Source organism: Cherax quadricarinatus, chromosome 22 (genome assembly GCF_038502225.1).
Source record: "Cherax quadricarinatus isolate ZL_2023a chromosome 22, ASM3850222v1, whole genome shotgun sequence".
Taxonomy (NCBI): domain Eukaryota; kingdom Metazoa; phylum Arthropoda; class Malacostraca; order Decapoda; family Parastacidae; genus Cherax; species Cherax quadricarinatus.
In genome coordinates, this window is record NC_091313.1 from 1,423,016 (window position 1) to 1,444,546 (window position 21,531).

General features: G+C 38.1%; 1 protein-coding gene across 5 annotated transcripts in view; it reads right to left on the minus strand.

Annotated features, from left to right (window-relative positions):
* Positions 1-739: 739 nt before the first annotated feature.
* Positions 740-21,531, minus strand: part of LOC128689805 (4-galactosyl-N-acetylglucosaminide 3-alpha-L-fucosyltransferase FUT6) — an 89,986-nt gene continuing 69,194 nt past the window's right edge. For all 5 annotated transcript variants that reach the window (XM_053778293.2, XM_053778291.2, XM_053778292.2 and 2 more), the window contains 2 exons: positions 4,881-5,597; positions 740-3,820 (listed from right to left, as the gene is read on the minus strand). In XM_053778293.2, the coding sequence (XP_053634268.1) occupies positions 3,632-3,820; positions 4,881-5,597 (906 nt within the window). In that variant the 3' untranslated portion in view covers positions 740-3,631. The remainder of the gene's footprint in view (positions 3,821-4,880; positions 5,598-21,531) is intronic.

Sequence of the window (21,531 nt, forward strand, 5' to 3'; positions counted from 1 at the left end):
TAAAGTCAGTTCCTGATCAGCCGGGCTGTGGCTCGTACGTTGGTTTGCGTGCAGCCAGCAGCAACAGCCTGGTTGATCAGGCGCTGATCCACCAGGAGGCCTGGTCACAGACCGGGCCGCGGGGGCGTTGACCCCCGAAACTCTCTCCAGGTAAACTCCAGGTAAACATCTGTATAGGTTGTAACCTGGGATCCATATTTCGTTGTCCAAGTGATCCTTTATGTGGGTCTCAGTGAAAGCCGCGAACATTGCCTTTGCCTCTGCAAGCAGTCCACGGATGAAAGGTATTTTGTTGTTTGTTGCTGGCTTTAGACCCTGTATATTTGCCAAGAAGAATGTTATCGGACTGGTGGTATTGTTGGTACTGGGGGGGGGATTTTTTTTCCGGCATTAGTATCTGTATCTGTTGGTTTGGAGTGGAGGCCATCGACTGTGGTTCCACTCCAGGAATGACTGGATTTGGTGTACGATTTCTGCCATTTCCTGCCAGTTTTTTTTTCCTTCCTGGCACTAAAAAACCTCTCCCTCTTGAGTGGCTGTGGCTACCCAGGTTTTCCCATGGCCTGGATGTTTTGTATCAAATGGGGAAAATGTACTCCACATTTTTTGTGATGCTTCAAAATTGGCATATGGAGCAGTTGCTTATCTTCAATGTAATAGTGTTATCTCTCTTGTTATGTCTAAAGCTAAAGTGTCTCCAATTAAATCATGTACCTTACCTCAGTTGGAATTAACAGCCATTTATGTAGGTGTCAAATTAGCTAATTATATAAGAAATAAGTTGCAGGAGATAAATATTAGCGACACTGTAATTTGGTCTGATAATGAGGCATCCTTACAATGGATTCGTAATGGAAACAGTAAAATTGTGTACGTACAAAACAGAGTCGCTGAAATTAATCAGATGCAAGAGAAGTATAATAGTTTGGGTCAGCATATGTTAACATTTAATCATATACCAGGTGAGGAGAATCCAGCTGATTTCTTGTCTCAAGGTTTACCTTATGCTAAATTTGTAAATGCATTATCATGGTTTAAAGGACCGAGCTGGTTGGTAAATAAAGCTAATTGGCCTGTACAAAAGGCGTATATTACTCCTGTTGAAATTACTGTGACCACCGCTCCAATTGTTTGTCCTTCCTTAGCCATTGATATAAATAGGTATTCTTCTTTACCCAAACTAATCAATGTAACTAAGTTGGTGTTTAAATTTCTAAACAAGATGAATATTTCATTTAAGTTTTCACATCCTCCTGAATATTGGATAAAGAGGGTACAGGAGGAAATCTATGGAAATGAGATTAAATTGATGATGGAAAGAAAAATTGTGAAAGGTTCCATAATAGAGAAATTGGGGCTGTATTCAGAGAACAGTGTAATTAGGTGCAGAGGTAGGTTACAAAATGCTGAATTGGGTGATTATGCTAAACACCCTATCTTACTGCCTAAAACTCATCATCTAACAAATTTAATTGTGCTTAATGCCCATAAAAATGTAATGCATGGTGGGGTACAAGATACCTTAAATTGTATTAGAGAAACTTTCTGGATTCCACAAGGACGGCAAATTGTACAAAGGGTGATTAAATCTTGTGTAATATGTTGCCGTGTGGATGCCAGATCCTATATGTATCCAGGTCCTCCACAATTGCCAAATGAGCAATTTGAGTTGTTTAGCAACGAACTCCGCCTGGCCACAGTGTGGAAAATACTGTATATATTTTCCAGAAATACAGTAGTCATATGTAAATAGATGGCCATACTGTATTTAATAAAATATGTTATGGAAAACGGGAAACTGAGCCTGCATCTGCGCAGGACAGTCGACATTTTGTTTGAACTGAATAACACGTTGTGAGTAATGAGAAGAATTTTTCGTGCTCTAGAGGTTAAATTTGGGCTGACACCTCTCAAATAGGAGGCGAAATTATTGGATGTGCATTCCTGCAAAACTTGAGATATCAGGCGACTGGACAAGATAACTCCAGGAACCTCAGATAAGTCTGTTATGTTATAACTCTGGCCAGTTGTTATTTTCATGTATAGACAGAGGTTTTCTGAGTATGATACACCTTAATCTCCAGTCAAATTGGTGAGTGATATTAAAATATATTCTCCTTCTGTTATATAAATGTGTATATATATAATTCTTTATTAATTTAATATACAGTCCACAAATTTATATATTTACCAGCATTCCTGGTGATGTATTTTTCATTTGTAATTAATAGGTCCAGAGCAACTTGTGGATATGACAGTGGTAGGTATCGAAGGGGGACATTTTTTGCGACCTAGGTGTCCCAAATTCCTATATGTCTAACTGATGAATAATAATTATCTTTTCATTTACTGTTATGTATATAATGGTACATTCAGATAAATGCAATTTTCAACATAGGTTTCCACAAGACATTCCTTTACAATTTTCAGGGAATTGATGTTAATATTGTTTTAGGATATTGAAGTACATCAGCTTTTGAGATTTTAGCATCGCATTACCTGTGGAAAATTACATTTACCTGGATGAATCTCATTAGATACATACAAGTAAATGGTAACAAAGATAATTATTATTTGTCAAAGTTCGAGAGACAAGTAGGAATTTTTAGGACACCTAGGTCGCAAAAAATGTCCCCCTTCGATACCTACCATCTATCTCTCCACAAGTTGCTCTAGACCTATATTAATTGCAAATGAAATATACATCACCAGGAATTCTGGTAAAATTTAATATAAATTTGTGGACTGTATATTAAAATTAATAAATGATTACATATACACATTTACATAACAGAAAGAGAATTTATAATCATAACACTTACCAATTTGTCTGGAGATTACTGTGTATCATACCCAAAAACCTCCCTGTCTACACTTATGAAAATATTACTGGCCAGAACTAATCATAAACATAGACATCTTATCTGAGGTTCCTGGAGCTGTCCTGTCCATCTGCTTAATGCTCAAATTATGCAGGACTGCACATCCAACAATTTCGGCTCCTATTTGAGAGGTTTTAAGCCCAATATAACCCCTAGAGCGACGAAAATTAAGCATATTACATTAGCGTACCTGTACCACATTCAAAAAAACAATGGCGTCTCCTCCCTGCTCGTCAGCGCAGGCGCAGAGCTTCCTTGTCGATTCTCTTATTTAAAATGCACTCAACAGAACAATAGTAACGTATTAATCAGGTTTATTTACAAAGCATAAATTTTGGGAAATTATTTTCCACATTACCAGTATTTAGACAAGCCTTCGATGTTACGTACAAAAGTTTCAGTCGAGACAAGCTTAATCAAGTAGACCAAAAGAGACTCCAAAATACACTTTTATCCATCCAGTTACAATCGGGTGAGAGGGAAACAGGCAAATCAGGTGGGCCACAACGCGAGGTTGTGCGTGCTGAGGTAGGGAGGGTCTGGGCGTGGTATCATCACATTAATACATACGATTCAGCCCGGTAGTAGCTGTGCAAGAGGTGGAATGATGTTAAAATAATAATAATAATAATATAAATAATAATAGTAATAATAATAATAATAATAATAACTTTTAAGGAACAGTATCTAGAAACCAGACTAGAGCTGAGGTATTTTCTTACCAAATCCATAAAAAAAAATATCCGACGTTACAAACACGGTCCGTGTCCATCAGTGGATTGGGACTTAACTACAAACCAATCATAGAAGTCGTCGATCACATTGTGTTTATAAAAGCCTGGATCATGAAGCCGTACACAGAGGTGACAGAGAGAGCGCTCACCACCGATAGTGGACGGCTGGTAATACTGTCTCCACGCTAAGTACTTCTGGTACTTCTGTAAACACAATAACGACTGGGTTACCTTTTATTCTGATGTAATATAAAGAGAAAGTAAAGCTAAAGATATGGATAGTTTTTGATGTGTAATAAAGAAATGTAATACTGTTAGTGGTGGCTGCTACTTTTAGATCGAGGGCAATGATAAACAAACAGGATTCTTCCACCGCAATGCTACAATGCAGCTTAGTATTATCTGGATGTCTTATGTATTCAGCCGTCTGCAGAGGTGAGTAGATATCTAGGCACCTCTGTGTTCGACGGCAAAAGCCTGCAGAGCAGGTGAAACGTTTCACCATTAAAGATACCCAACTTTTTCTATGCCCCTACAAAAGTAATACTACATTTGAAGATGAAGAAGTCAAATTTCTAATTTTTGAATCTCAAACTCAACCAAATGCAGTAATGAAGGGTGGACAAATTGAACTAAAAAAATAAGCTTTTAATTCAGTGCATAAAATGCAAATATAAATTAAGTAATTAGAAAAGTTTCTGGTAAAATAAACGGAATTGTGCTTTTCATTATGACACTTTGTCGCACCCTCTGAAATGCCATCTCTCAGCCCCTGGGGGGTGTGCACCCAGGTCAGGAACCCCTCGATTAAAGACTAATGAAACGTGTATAATTTTATGGGATCTTGTACTCATTTTTATTCATTTTCAATTCACTTCCCGTTTCTCTCTACCTTTATCCGTTTCATTTTTTCATTGCTCTCATCACAAGAAAACAAGGTAATTCCATTCAAGTGTTGGAAGGGCGTGTTGGTGCTATTTTTTTTATGCCGCCTGAGTGGCTAGTTTTTCGTGCATCCCATGCCTATCCTGTGAGCGGTAGCGAAAAAGGATTACAGAAGCCATAATTAGTCTTTTTCAGGCCTCACTAGGCATTCTTACATCATAAAAAAAAATATATATATATATTACAGCCAATTCACATATTTCGGTTTCATCATATAGCTTCCTTGAATCAAATATGATTACTTCTCATCTCAAGGCAATATATAACCCCTACAGGTTTAGTGATTCCAAAGAAATACAATACAAGAGAAAAGTCTTACCTGTGGGTTTCTCGCAAGAACCTTTAGTTTGGTTGCCAGTTCTCTGGGTGTGTACTGCCGAGCATCAATGTAAGAGTTGGGAGGCATGGCGGCTGAGTAGTTAGCTGCCCCGAGCACAACAGGCACCATCGGGTAATACATGAGGTTGTACAGCTTTTCTGTAACGTAGTCGGTGCAGAGGGAGTTCTCAAAGGCCAAGTAGAAGAGATATCTCTCACCTGCCATTTTTAAACAGCGATCTTTGGTCGGGTCATACCTGTGATTGACATATAAAGATCGACCGCACTTCAAATTGCCGCACTTGCCAAAGATATCGACTGTTATGTATTTTTTTAGGGCTCTTATATACTCCAAACGATCACTCTTTGCATGGCAATTGGAGATAAATGCCACGACCATTTTACGTGTATGAAAGTTGCCTGGGTGTTGCACTGGGGGTACATGCCACGACTTAGGGAGGAGACTGGCTTCATCTCGACGGACGATGAACCCGTGAGGAACTACAACATCCGCATCCCTGCGGTACAACATTGTGCGGTTGAAGATGCCGCCCAGGGTTCTGTAGTCGGTGTGGTGGATGCTGTTGGCTAAGGGCGGCGCCTCGAAGGAGCTGACGATCCAGGGCTGGGTGGGGTCACGGGGTGCCAGCTCTGCCAGGAGATGATCCCTGCTAGAAACCCCACGCAGGTACACCACCACAGCATCAACACTGCTCATCTGTAACATAACCAGCACTCATTATAGTCCCAAATATTTATTGTGATCCCATATAATGTCTGACTTAAGTTATGTGGTAAAGTATGAATATCTCACAATCGGGGATACTATAGTTTAAATATTATTTATATTTCAGATCATTTTTATTATTGTCATTAATTATTGTTCTTACTAACATTATTAATACATCGTTAATAGCCGCATGTCACTGCACTTTTAAAGAAACTTCTTAAAATGTTTGTCTCATCTGTCATGAAGTCACTTGACTCACGAAATCGTAATGACACGATTGCAAACAAACCATACCACGGGCGGGATTGAACCCGCCCGTGGTATGGTTTATGAAGTCACTTGTGAGTAGCCAGCCGAATCAGCTAGGTCAGGTGATCACAGTATCACGTATGGGAGAGACAAAGCCTAGCTACATCTTGGAAGGATGCGAATGAGTCTGAGTTCTTATTAATGTTATTGTTTATGGTTATTTTAAATATAATTTTCAGATTATATTTACAAAAAATATGAAGGTCAGTGAGGATAAATTTCAACTACTCACCTATGGAAAACTTGAGGAAATTTAAACTGTATCAGGGTATACAACAAATTCTAAGCACACAATAGAGCGAAAAACTAATGCGAAGGACTTGGGAGTGATAATGTTATAGAATCTGACCAAAGATTACAACAATGTATCTACCTCATCTGGTAGAAAAATGATAGGATGGATCATGAGAACCTTCAAAAGTAGGGACGCCAAGCCCATGATGACTCTTCAAATCGCTTGTCCTCTCTAGGCTGGAACACATTAACTGCCACCGTCAAGGCAGGCGAAATTGCTGAACTGGAGAATGTACAGATAACTTTCACGGCACACATAAGTACGATAAAGCACATAAATTACTGGGAACGGTTGAAGTCCCTTGATTTGTATTCCCTGGAACGCAGGCGAGAAAGATACATCATAATATATACTTGAAAAATCTGTTACTGCAGCCAGCAGTAACGGCCTGGTTGATTAACCCTGATCCACCACTAGGCCTGATCTCAGACTTCGCCGCAGGTGCGTTGACCCTCGAAACCTTCTCCAGGTATAGTTATAATTAATAATATCAATGTATTTTTTATGTAAATTAGTGTAACATACTGTATTTAATAAAAATTTATGTTATAAAAAATAAGAAATTCTGTGCCGGCACAGAAGAAACTCGCCGTGCTTGAATTGAAACAACAAAACGTTAGTGAATAATGGGAAGAATTTTAATGCTCTAGAGGTAAAATTAGGCTGACACTTCTCAAATAGGAGCCGAAATTGTTGGATGTGCATTCCTGCATAACTTGAGATATCAGGCGACTGGACAAGACAGCTCCAGGAACCTCAGATAAGTTTATGATTGTAACTCTGGCCAGTGTTGTTTTCATGGATAGACAGTGAGGTTTTCTGAGTATGATACACCTTAATCTCCAGTCAAATTAGTGAGTGATATTAAGATATATTCTCCTTCTGTTATATAAATGTGTGTATATATATATATAAATATATATATATATATATATATATATATATATATATATATATATATATATATATATATATATATATATATATATATATATATATATATATATATATATATATATATATAATTGTTTATTAATTTTAATATACAGTCCACAAATTTATATATTTACCAGAATTCTTGGTGATGCATATTTCATTTGTAATTAATAGGTCTAGAGCAACTTGTGGATATGACAGTTGTAGGTATCAAAGGGGGACATTTTTGCGACCTAGGTGTCCCAAATTCCTACTTGTCTATGTAACTTTGATAAATAATAATTATCTTTGTTATCATTTACTGTTATGTACATAATGAGTTACATTCAGATAAATGCAATTTTCCACATTTAATTTGCCCGTTGGTCCTTCTTGAACCGGAGGTAATTAGTGAAGTCATTAATTAGTTAATTTCTTAATAACTATATGTGAAATGACAGAAGGAGGTGGATGTTAAGTTCACAAATTTACTTAATGTGTAGTGGATTATAATTATTACAATATTAATTTGGATAAGCCAAGTGTGGTTAAAGATTATATTGTGTATAATATTAATTTTGCTATGCCAAATTCTGGCAAGGATTTATATTAATTTGTATAATATTAATTTTGATAAGCCAGGTCTGGCTAAAGGTTTGTATTAATGCACATTTAAAATTTATATTATAATTGTCTTACATGTGTAACTACTCAGCTCAAGTGTAGCTAACATTATTAATGTGTATTTAAAATTTATATTATAATTTTCTTACATGTGTAATTTCTAAGCTCAAGTGTAGCTAACATTATTTACGTGTATTTAAAATTTATATTATAATTTTCTTACATGTGTAATTACTAAGCTCAAGTGTAGCTAACATTATTAATATGTATTTAAAATTTATATTATAATTTTCTTACATGTGTAATTACTAAGCTCAAATGTAGCTAACATTATTAATGTGTATTTAAAATTTATATTACAATTTTCTTACATGTAATTGCAAAGCTCAACTGTAGCTAGGATTTATTCAAAGGTAAGTTGTACTATTTACCTTTAAAAAGTGCATAATTTAGTACATAATCAGTGTTATTAATTAAGTTGAATTTAATACATTGCATCATGGCTGAAAATAAGGAAATTAATGTAGAAGACAAATTATGGAATATAGAGCAAAGAAAGCATCATTGCAGGCTAGAAAAGGTCATGTAACCAAGGCATATAATAAATGTTTGGAATGAATGAATCAAGAAACTGTGAATACTGATGATTTAAAATTGTATTTAGATGCTTTAGGGAATAGATATGATTCATACAAATTATATTACAACATATGGGGTGCCAGGTGTAAATGATAATGGGAGCCCTTTGATTGAACTTTGTATAGAAAGGGGTTTAGTTATAGGTAATACATATTTTAAGAAAAAGAGGATAAATAAGTATACACGATATGATGTAGGGCGAAATGACAGTAGTTTGTTGGATTATGTATTGGTAGATAAAAGACTGTTGAGTAGACTTCAGGATGTACATGTTTATCGAGGGGCCACAGATATATCAGATCACTTTCTAGTTGTAGCTACAATGAGAGTAAAAGGTAGATGGGATACAAGGAGAATAGAAGCATCAGGGAAGAGAGAGGTGAAGGTTTATAAACTAAAAGAGGAGGCAGTTAGGGTAAGATATAAACAGCTATTGGAGGATAGATGGGCTAATGAGAGCATAGGCAATGGGGTCGAAGAGGAATGGGGTAGGTTTAAAAATGTAGTGTTAGAGTGTTCAGCAGAAGTTTGTGGTTACAGGAAAGTGGGTGCAGGAGGGAGGAGGAGCGATTGGTGGAATGATGATGTAAAGAGAGTAGTAAGGGAGAAAAAGTTAGCATATGAGAAGTTTTTACAAAGTAGAAGTGATGCAAGGAGGGAAGAGTATATGGAGAAAAAGAGAGAGGTTAAGAGAGTGGTGAAGCAATGTAAAAAGAGAGCAAATGAGAGAGTGGGTGAGCTGTTATCAACAAATTTTGTTGAAAATAAGAAAAAGTTTTGGAGTGAGATTAACAAGTTAAGGAAGCCTAGAGAACAAATGGATTTGTCAGTTAAAAATAGGAGAGGAGAGTTATTAAATGGAGAGTTAGAGGTATTGGGAAGATGGAGGGAATATTTTGAGGAATTGTTAAATGTTGATGAAGATAGGGAAGCTGTGATTTCGTGTATAGGGCAAGGAGGAATAACATCTTGTAGGAGTGAGGAAGAGCCAGTTGTGAGTGTGGGGGAAGTTCGTGAGGCAGTAGGTAAAATGAAAGGGGGTAAGGCAGCCGGGATTGATGGGATAAAGATAGAAATGTTAAAAGCAGGTGGGGATATAGTTTTGGAGTGGTTGGTGCAATTATTTAATAAATGTATGGAAGAGGGTAAGGTACCTAGGGATTGGCAGAGAGCATGCATAGTTCCTTTGTATAAAGGCAAAGGGGATAAAAGAGAGTGCAAAAATTATAGGGGGATAAGTCTGTTGAGTGTACCTGGTAAAGTGTATGGTAGAGTTATAATTGAAAGAATTAAGAGTAAGACGGAGAATAGGATAGCAGATGAACAAGGAGGCTTTAGGAAAGGTAGGGGGTGTGTGGACCAGGTGTTTACAGTGAAACATATAAGTGAACAGTATTTAGATAAGGCTAAAGAGGTCTTTGTGGCATTTATGGATTTGGAAAAGGCGTATGACAGGGTGGATAGGGGGGCAATGTGGCAGATGTTGCAAGTGTATGGTGTAGGAGGTAGGTTACTGAAAGCAGTGAAGAGTTTTTACGAGGATAGTGAGGCTCAAGTTAGAGTATGTAGAAAAGAGGGAATTTTTTTCCCAGTAAAAGTAGGCCTTAGACAAGGATGTGTGATGTCACCGTGGTTGTTTAATATATTTATAGATGGGGTTGTAAGAGAAGTAAATGCGAGGGTCTTGGCAAGAGGCGTGGAGTTAAAAGATAAAGAATCACACACAGGGTGGGAGTTGTCACAGCTGCTCTTTGCTGATGACACTGTGCTCTTGGGAGATTCTGAAGAGAAGCTGCAGAGATTGGTGGATGAATTTGGTAGGGTGTGCAAAAGAAGAAAATTAAAGGTGAATACAGGAAAGAGTAAGGTTATGAGGATAACAAAAAGATTAGGTGATGAAAGATTGAATATCAGATTGGAGGGAGAGAGTATGGAGGAGGTGAACGTATTCAGATATTTGGGAGTGGACGTGTCAGCGGATGGGTCTATGAAAGATGAGGTGAATCATAGAATTGATGAGGGAAAAAGAGTGAGTGGTGCACTTAGGAGTCTGTGGAGACAGAGAACTTTGTCCTTGGAGGCAAAGAGGGGAATGTATGAGAGTATAGTTTTACCAACGCTCTTATATGGGTGTGAAGCATGGGTGATGAATGTTGCAGCGAGGAGAAGGCTGGAGGCAGTGGAGATGTCATGTCTGAGGGCAATGTGTGGTGTGAATATAATGCAGAGAATTCGTAGTTTGGAAGTTAGGAGGAGGTGCGGGATTACCAAAACTGTTGTCCAGAGGGCTGAGGAAGGGTTGTTGAGGTGGTTCGGACATGTAGAGAGAATGGAGCGAAACAGAATAACTTCAAGAGTGTATCAGTCTGTAGTGGAAGGAAGGCGGGGTAGGGGTCGGCCTAGGAAGGGTTGGAGGGAGGGGGTAAAGGAGGTTTTGTGTGCGAGGGGCTTGAACTTCCAGCAGGCATGCGTGAGCGTGTTTGATAGGAGTGAATGGAGACAAATGGTTTTTAATACTTGACGTGCTGTTGGAGTGTGAGCAAAGTAACATTTATGAAGGGGTTCAGGGAAACCGGCAGGCCGGACTTGAGTCCTGGAGATGGGAAGTACAGTGCCTGCACTCTGAAGGAGGGGTGTTAATGTTGCAGTTTAAAAACTGTAGTGTAAAGCACCCTTCTGGCAAGACAGTGATCGTGTGAATGATGGTGAAAGTTTTTCTTTTTCGGGCCACCCTGCCTTGGTGGGAATCGGCCAGTGTGATAATAAAAAAAAAAAAAAAAAAAAAAAATGAAGGAGATTTGTTAGTAAACTGTGTAGATGAGACTGAACCAAATTTCATGATTAATCAGTATTATGAATTCGAAGAAAAGATTCCTTTTTGTAAAAGTCAGGCCTTGAATAAATTAAAATGTGTAAACCAGGCAGTTAATCAGTCTGCTCCAACAAATAAGATGTCTTTGCCAAAACTCCCAGAATTATGTTTACCTGTATTTAATCCTGGAGAAAATTGGGAGGAATTTTGGTCAATTTTTAAAGCAGCTGTGGATGACAGGAGTGACCTAGCCTGTGTAACTAAATTATTTTACCTCAAAGGACAGGTAAGAGGAGATGCTCACATACTCATACAAGCCTTTCCCAATGTAGATGACTCTTACAAGGAAGCAGTTGACTTGTTGAAGGTCACTTATCGTAATACAGAACAAAGTAGGTTGGATCTAGTGAATATCATTGTTAATTTAAAATCTCCAGATCACACTTACAAAGGTTTACAGCAGTTTAGAGTTAAACTGGAGAGCACTCTCAAAACTTTAAGTAATAAATATAATCTGAAGGAATCAGACTGGTTTTTGAGTGCAATGGTACAGAATAAATTAAGCTGTAAAACACTTGAATGGTTCTCGAACAAATATCACAAAGGTTATTTTGGTCTGGAGGAAATAAGACTAGGTCTACAAGAATTAATTGTGCAGTTGCAGACCAGCCAACTAACTCATTTTAAAGATGCAAGACATAATAACTCTGAGGTATCTGTCAAGTTTCACAAAGGGAAAAATTATCCAAATGGTAATAATCAAAATTCATTTCCTAAAAATAGTTGCATAGGTACATATCAAGTAGCAGGAATCAGAAATAATGATTCTCCACAAGGTAAAAAGAATAAGTACCCTCCTAAGAGTAGTCCAGTTAATAAGAAACCAGTCAAAGAAAAGAGAGATTGTCTTTTCTGCAAGGGTACTCATTTCTCTAAGAATTGCAATGTATACAATTCATGGAATGATAAAGTTGAAAGATTGGAGGAACTTGACAGATGTATCAGGTGTTTAGGTAATCACAATGTAAAGGATTGTTAAGCCAAATTAAACAACTGTTGTCAATGTCACAAAGGAAGACACCATATAGTCATGTGTAAGGGTCTATATGATAATGTTGATAATAATGATAATGTTGACAATCCTGACACAACAGTGGCTAATGTAAAAATTGCTGCTAATGTTAATAATGATGGTTTTGCTGAAGTAGCCTTACCTGTGTTACAGGTAAAATTTGATGATAAAAGGCATAAATCAAAAAATGTAAATGCATTATTGGATCAGGGATCCCAGCGTACTTTCATAAAACGTAAATGTCTTGATGGTATGAAAGTACAGATGGGAGATCCCACAACTTTAAAATTATCTGGTTTTCTCTCGGATAAAAGGGCTCAATTGTATGACACTGTTTATGTAACTGTCAGGTTGGGCAATGAGAAAAAACGTGTTAATGCAGTAATTTTAGATAGACTTCCAGAGAAAATATCTACAGTAGGGCTTAGTAAAGCTACAGAAAGACTTTCACATAATGTAAATTTAGCAGTTTCTGGTGTAAGTGATGATTCTGTAGGCCCAATAAATATTTTGATAGGTAGTGACTATTATGCCTCCTCTGTAAAGGGTATGGTAAAGAAATGTGGTGTCACCCTTTTGAAGACTGCAGGAGGCCAAGTAATGTATGGTAGGATTCCTCGTAATAATAATTCATGACTAGAGGAAACTACAAATAACATAACTGTGTGTCTTACTCATGAAGTCGTGCCCCAGTATAATTCTTCCATAGAGGATGGTTTTGAGCCAGTGCATAAATTGTGGGAATTAGACAGTATTGGAATAAATGTAAATGAAGAAAGTCCAGACGATTCTTTTACTCAGGAACAATACCTGAGAGATGTAAAATTTGAATCTGGACAATACTGGGTACGACTTCCGTGGAGACTGAACCATCCAGAATTGCCCACTAATTACAGAATGGCATATGGACAGTTAATGGCTCAGCTCCGCGAACTGAGTAAGACACCAGAATTGTTAACTGCCTATAATGATATAATTGCTGAACAATTAATTAATAAATTTATAGAAGAGGTACCTCCTGAGCAAGCCAAAATTTATGGTCACTATTTGCCACATCACGGAGTGAAGAAGGATTCTAAGACCACTCCTCTGACAATTGTATTTAATTGTAGTGCCAGGAGTAACAAAACTGTACCTAGTTTAATTGACTGTTTGATGACAGGTCCGTCGTTGACAGAAAATTAGGAGATATCTTATTAAATTTCAGGATGAAGAATTATGCCTTTACTGCTGACATAAGTAAAGCTTTCCTAAGAGTGGGTTTACAAGAGGCTGACCGGGATTGTACCTGCTTCTTATGGCCTGAGAATCCTAGTGACCCACTTAGCCCTCTGAAAACCTTTCGCTATAGGAGCATATTATTTGGTGCTACATCCAGTCCGTTCCTACTTCAAGCGACGATAAATGCACACCTTAAACGTATGGAAAGTTCATTGAGTAAAGTAATGAGCAAACAATTTTATGTGGATCATTTCCTGGGTGTGACATCAACTGAAAAGGAACTGTTAATGACTTATGGAGAAGCTAATAAAATAATGCAAAGTGCAAATATGCCTCTGAGAGAATGGAATAGTAATTCGTCCAAATTAAGGGACAAAATAAGTAAAGATTTCTCTGGAGATGAAGTGCCAAAATGTAGTAATGTATTGGGGTTAACTTGGGATACTGAGAGAGATTTCTTAATGTTAAAACCTAATAATTACAGTATGCCCAATAAATTAACTAAGAGAGTTTTGCTTGCTGAAGTTTCCAAATGTTTTGATCAACTAGGTTTAGTGTCACCCCTTACTATAAGAGGGAAATTATTAATACAGGAAGCATGGAAACTTTAATGTGCTTTGGATGAAATTCTACCTGAGGAATTCATTAACAGGTGGGATGAATTAATTGGTGATTATGAAAAAATTCCAATGTTGGAGTTTACATGCCAGGTGGCCAATCCAAATGGGAAAAATGTACTCCACATTTTTTGTGATGCTTCGAAATTGGCATATGGAGCAGTTGCTTACCTTCAATGTAATAGTGTTATTTCTCTTGTTATGTCTAAGGCTAAAGTGTCTCCAATTAAATCATGTACCTTACCTCAGTTGGAATTAACAGCCATTTATGTAGGTGTCAAATTAGCTAATTATATAAGAAATAAGTTGCAGGAGATAAATATTAGCGACACTGTAATTTGGTCTGATAATGAGGTATCCTTACAATGGATTCGTAATGGAAACAGTAAAATTGTGTACGTACAAAACAGAGTCGCTGAAATTAATCAGATGCAAGAGAAGTATAATAGTTTGGGTCAGCATATGTTAACATTTGATCATATACCAGGTGAGGAGAATCCAGCTGATTTCTTGTCTCAAGGTTTACCTTATGCTAAATTTGTAAATGCTGTATCATGGTTTAAAGGACCGAGGTGGTTGGTAAATAAAGCTGATTGGCCTGTACAAAAGGCGTATATTGCTCCTGTTTTAAAATTACTGTGACCACTGCTCCAATAGTTTGTCCTTCCTTAGCCATTGATATAAATAGGTATTCTTCTTTACCCAAACTAATCAATGTAACTAAGTTGATGTTTAAATTTCTAAACAAGATGAATATCTCATATAAGTTTTCACATCCTCTTGAATATTAGATAAAGAGAGTACAGGAGGAAATCTATGGAAATGAGATTAAATTGATGATGGAAAGAAAAATTGTGAAAGGTTCCATAATAGAGAAATTGGTGCTGTATTTAGAGAACAATGTAATTAGGTGCAGCGGTAGGTTACAAAATGCTGAATTGGGTGATTATGCTAAACACCCTATCTTACTGCCCAAAACTCATCATCTAACAAATTTGATTGTTCTAAATGTCCATAAAAATGTAATGCATGGTGGGGTACAAGATACCTTAAATTGTATTAGGGAAACTTTCTGGATTCCACAAGGATGGGAAAGTGTAAAAAGGGTGATTAAATCTTGTGTAATATGTCGCCGTGTGGATGCCAGATCCAATATGTACCCAGGTCCTCCACCATTGCCAATGGAGTGTGTACAATTAGTGAAACCATTTGATGTAACAGGTGTAGACTATAGTGGTCCAATAATTTTAACAGGTACTTCAGATGGTGTTCCACTGAAAGTGTATGTTTGTTTGTTCACCTGTACTGCTACTAGGGCAGTTCATTTAGAAGTGGCACAGGAACTTGTCTGCAGAACAGTTTATACAGCTGTTTCGAAAATTTGCAGCTAGGAGATCCTCTCCGAGATTGATGATTTCGGATAATGCCACAAATTTTGTAGTAGGTGCTCAACGTTTGATAAATTTAAATAATAGTAACGATGTTCAATCTCTGTTAACCCTACGAGGGTGTACCTGGAAATTTATTACTCCTAGAGCCCCTTGGCAGGGAGTGCTGTATGAAAGACTTATAGGCACAGTGAAACGGTGTCTCCGTAAAGTGTTACACCGGAAGAGAATTAATTTGGAAGAATTCCGTGCAGTGTTAGTGCAGGTGGAAAATTGGATAAATAATAGGCCTCTCTCGTACATGAGTGATACACCTGATAGAGATGTATTAACACCTTCTCACCTAATATGTGGAAGAAAATTGGAAGCTGCCCCTGTCTATAGAGATATTCCGGAAGAAAGTGATGAAGATTACAATGATGCGGCAGTTAAATAATGTTAAATAAAGTAATTGATCATTGGTCTAATGTGTGGTATAAGGAATATCTACTTACACTATGTGAACACTTTTATGGTGCGACAGAGGCAATAAATCGACAGAACATTCAACCAGGTGACATTGTGTTGATTGATACTGAACAACATCGAACATTGTGGCCTCCGGGCAAAGTATTGATATTGTACCCAGATACACAAGGTGTTGTCAGGAATGTCAAAGTGTTGTGTCATGGCCAGGAAACTTTATGCACAATTAATAAATTGATTCCCTTGGAATTAAATGGTATTCAACCAAACGTAAATGAAAATCTGAGGGAAAGTGACACGAGTGATATTGAAGATAATGCTGACCAAGTGATGCCAGAAGATGAAATCGTAGTAAGACCTACTAGAAGAACAGCCACTCAAGCCAGAACTGGCTGGAATCGTCTCCTAAAGGAAGGAGTAATTTGAGTCGTTTAGCAACGAACTCCGGCCGGCTGCAATGTGGAAAATAATGTATTTTCCAGAAAAAATACAGTGTATTTTTTATGTAAATTAGTGTAATATACTGTATTAATAAAAATTTATGTTATAAAAAATGGGAAATTCTGTGCCGGCGAAGAAGAAACTCGCCATGTTTGAATTGAGACACAAAAAACGTTAGTGAATAATGGGAAGAATTTTAATGCTCTAGAGATAAAATTGGGCTGACACCTCTCAAATAGGAGCCAAAATTGTTGGATGGGCATTCCTGCATAACTTGAGATATCAGGCAACTGGACAAGACAGCTCCAGGAACCTCAGATAAGTTTGTTTATGTTTGTAACTCTGGCCAGTGTTATTTTCATGGACAGACTGTGAGGTTTTCTGAGTATGATACACCTTAATCTCCAGTCAAATTGGTGAGTGTTATTAAGATATATTCTCCTTCTGTTATGTAAATGTGTATATATTTATAATCATTTATTAATTTTAATATACAGTCCACAAATTTATATATTTACCAGAATTCTTGGTGATGCATATTTCATTTGTAATTAACAGGTCTAGAGCAACTTGTGGATATGACAGTTGTAGGTATCGAAGGGGGACATTTTTGCGACCTAGGTGTCCCAAATTCCTACTTGTCTATGTAACTTTGATAAATAATAATTATCTTTGTTATCATTTACTGTTATGTACATAATGAGTTACATTCAGATAAATGCAATTTTCCACAATCAAGCAATAACCAGGATCATTCACAATCTCCGAAGATTTAGTGAGGCTTAATCTTTCCTTACCTGATATTGTGATCACCTAACCTCACTCGGCAGGCTACTCATGTGTGACTTCATAACCCCACTCCAACCTGTATAAATACTCAGTTGAGCTGTTCTCTGGTGAATGAAACGTCTTCATAACTATATGTAACTCAATTGCTGCTCAGGTTGAGAAGATATCCCCTTATTCCATAACCACACTTTTCTTTTCACATTTGCATTCTAATTAAAATTTTATACTCTTGCTAGACAAAAATATCTGATTTTGATTTTAAAAATCAGTTTAATAAAATTGGCAAAAAATACAACAAATTGGCACCCACACAGAGTAAATTAAGCACAAAAATCTGCATGACAGTGTCTTCCATTGCAGACACTGCAAGGCTCCAGGCGGACATCAACCAAATCTTTCAGTGGGCTGCAGAAAACAATATGAAGTTCAACGATGAGAAATTTCAATTACTCAGATATGGTAAACATGAGGAAATTAAATCTTCATCAGAGTACAAAACAAATTCTGGCCACAAAATAGAGCGAAACACCAACGTCAAAGACCTGGGAGTGATTATGTCGGAGGATCTCAACTTCAAGGACCATAACATTGTATCAATCGCATCTGCTAGAAAAATGACAGGATGGATAATGAGAACCTTCAAAACTAGGGAGGCCAAGCCCATGATGACACTCTTCAGGTCACTTGTTCTATCTAGGCTGGAATATTGCTGCACTCTAACAGCACCTTTCAAGGCAGGTGAAATTGCCGACCTAGAAAATGTACAGAGAACTTTCACGGCGCGCATAACGGAGATAAAACACCTCAATTACTGGGAGCGCTTGAGGTTTCTAAACCTGTATTCCCTGGAACGCAGGAGGGAGAGATACATGATTATATACACCTGGAAAATCCTAGAGGGACTAGTACCGAACTTGCACACGAAAATCACTCACTACGAAAGCAAAAGACTTGGCAGACGATGCACCATCCCCCCAATGAAAAGCAGGGGTGTCACTAGCACGTTAAGAGACCATACAATAAGTGTCAGGGGCCCGAGACTGTTCAACTGCCTCCCAGCACACATAAGGGGGATTACCAACAGACCCCTGGCAGTCTTCAAGCTGGCACTGGACAAGCACCTAAAGTCAGTTCCTGATCAGCCGGGCTGTGGCTCGTACGTTGGTTTGCGTGCAGCCAGCAGCAACAGCCTGGTTGATCAGGCGCTGATCCACCAGGAGGCCTGGTCACAGACCGGGCCGCGGGGGCGTTGACCCCCGAAACTCTCTCCAGGTAAACTCCAGGTAAACATGAGAATTTAGGATTTGAAGCTGATCAGAAGAGCCATTCTCTAGTTATTTCAATTTTCACGGAAAACAATTTACTTAGTAAAATAGACAAATAGAAATTTACGCAGCTTAAAGTGAGCGACAGCTCACTTCAAGCTGCATAAAAGCCATTCTCCAGTAATTGATCCGATGTCAACGATTCCAATTTTTTAATAATTTCAGTAAAATTTCAAATTTGTATCTACTAGGACTAAACTTGTGGTGTATTATCCTTCTTATACACAGCATCATCAATAATATTTTGAAGCTAATCAAAGAAGCATTCTTTAGTAACCAAATAAAACTGGGACATACACCACCCAACAGCAGCATGAACCTCGTGTTCAGGGAACCATTGGTCGAATCAAGAGGCACCTTTCTTGAATTTTTGAGCTACACCACCGAAGATTTTGGAAGTTATCCCACTCATGGTAGGATGCTGGGAATTAGTTCAACAGCTTTGGCCACAGGGCTCGTGAACATGCAATTGTTACAAAAATCTTGTCCTCATTAGCGTACACAAACGTTGAAAAATTGAAGCCTAATGGACGAGGCGTTTTCGAATTATGATTGACACAAAATCGAAAAGTTGGAGGAAGACAAAATAAGAATTATAAAAAATTAAGGTCACCCTTAGTAGTATAGTTTTCTTCTGTATGACTCGGAAGTAACACCTAGGTGTTACTTCCGGTTTCCCCACCCCCACTTCCGGTTGCTCCTTCACCCCTACCTAGGTGTGAAATTTTGCACCTTTGTGCTAATGACCCTGACCTCACCCTTGACCACCTCACCCACGCCCCCAGCCCACGCTCCACCCGCGCCCCCCCCCCACACCCGCGCCCACCCGCGCCCCGCAATGCCCCGCGAGGCCCCTGCTGCGCCTTCTGCAGTGCCTTCTGTTGCGCCGCCCAGATCGCCCCCGCTCCTCGATTTTTTTCCGATTTTTTCGATTTTTTTTTAATTTCATAATTTTTGAAGGTCCCCCTATGGTAAGACCTCCTCCACACCTCCACCCCATCCCAAAATCCCAGCTCCAACTCCTCGGATCAACACCTCCATCTCCTTGGATCAACTTTTTCTCGATATAATAATACAAAGATTTTCCCTCCACTTCCTCAGATCAAGTTTTGAGATCCCCCCATATGGGGGTAAGCATTCAAAATGGTGTGGTCTCCCCCTATGGGTCAGTAAATCTCACCTATGGGAGTACAGGTTGAAACAAATAACTTACTCTTATTGGCTTAAACATGTGTGACGTCACATGTTAACCATCCATGACATCACCACAGACCAACAGGCTGAATCTTGTTGACCAAACCTTAACTTAAAATGCAGGATAATACTAATACACATTTTTCCATGTATTTATTTATTTATTTATTATACAAACATTAAAAAAGATACAATTTTTTTTAATACATTTCATATACATCCATCAGCAAAAAAAAATACATTTTATCATCAAAAAATACAATTCATTGACTAAAATCAGCATAGAGTAATTCTTCTTCTCTTGAAGAAATTCTGGGCATTTTGTTCTGGATCTTCTTCGTTGTCATCTGATACATAAACTTCTGGGGAGGATGATGGTGGGGAAGCCAGTGGATAATTTATGGGGGAAGGTGGGGGAATTCTCAACGCATGAACTAGGTTGGGAACTGATCGTGAAATATTCCATCTCATTCCATACACACTTATCACAATAACAGCCACTGTCACATTCTCCTCTCGTATTAATCTCTTCATTCACATCATCACTAGTGCCAGGTGTAGTCGGCAGTAGCATCCACATGAGGCCGGGGAGAAGGTGCAATCTCGACATGGGTAGGAGTTGCGATATCGTGGATAAAACCGTCAACATCAATCCCATGAGTAGGAGACACATTCTCGACATGGATAGGAAGTTGGAGAGAAGACGCAATCTCGACGTTGGTAGGACGGGTAGCGGCATCTCCATGCGAATGGGTAGGAGGCGCTCCATCAACCCCATGAGGGGTGGTGGAGAGGTGCACTACCTCTGCCAAATTCAAATTCAAATTCAAAGTTTATTCTCTATAAGGATTACAATGCTGAGTTCACAGAATTTGGTTATTGTGTAGTTTACAGGTAGTAAAATAATGATCACAGAGTGTACCACTAGAACACCTAGCATGGCTAGGCATTTCGGACAGAACTTAGTTTAATTCTTAATTGTAAAATATTACAAATTATGAGGTATGTTGGTATTATGGCTAAGTGACTAAATACTAGTTTGTGAGTTTAGCAATGTGAATGCTTTTGTTTTGGCACAGTACATAGTTTCAGTATTGGAGTATCACAGGATTCATTATTTTAAGATTGAGATTAATATTTCTGTTTATGGTCAAATGGGTGAGTGTAAGTGTGAACCACCAGGTGGTATTCGTGTAGTTAGTTGACAGGGTGTATCAGGGAGATAAGATGTTTTCTAATGGTAGTTTTGAAGGAGATGAATGTGTCTGCAGTTCTAGAGTTCTCAGGTAGGGTGTTCCAGATTTTTGGGCATTTGGCATACATCAAATTTTTTTAAAGGTTTAGTTGGACACGAGGAATGTCGTAGAGATGTTTGTGTCTGGTGTTGTGCCTGTGGGTTCTGTCACAACTATCAAGAAAGCGTTTTAGGTCAAGGTTGATATTGGAGTTTAAGGTCCTGTAGATGTAGATTGCACAGTAGTAAGTGTGGATGTACTGAACTGGGAGTAAGTTTAGTCTATGATTTAGTGATTATTCTTACTGCAGATTTTTGTTGGGTTATTATTGGCTTTAGGTGTGTTGCTGCAGTTGATCCCCAAGCACAAACAGCATAGGTGAGGTATGGATAAATGAGTGAGTGGTATAGTGTGAGAAGGGCATTTTGCAGCACGTAGTATCGTATCTTGGAGAGGATCCCAACCGTTTTGGATACTTTTTTGGTTATGTGTTGGATATGGGTGCTGAAATTCAGGTTGTTGTCAAGGTATAGGCCTAGGAATTTGCCCTCATTATGTCTGGTAATTAGAGTGTTGTCGAT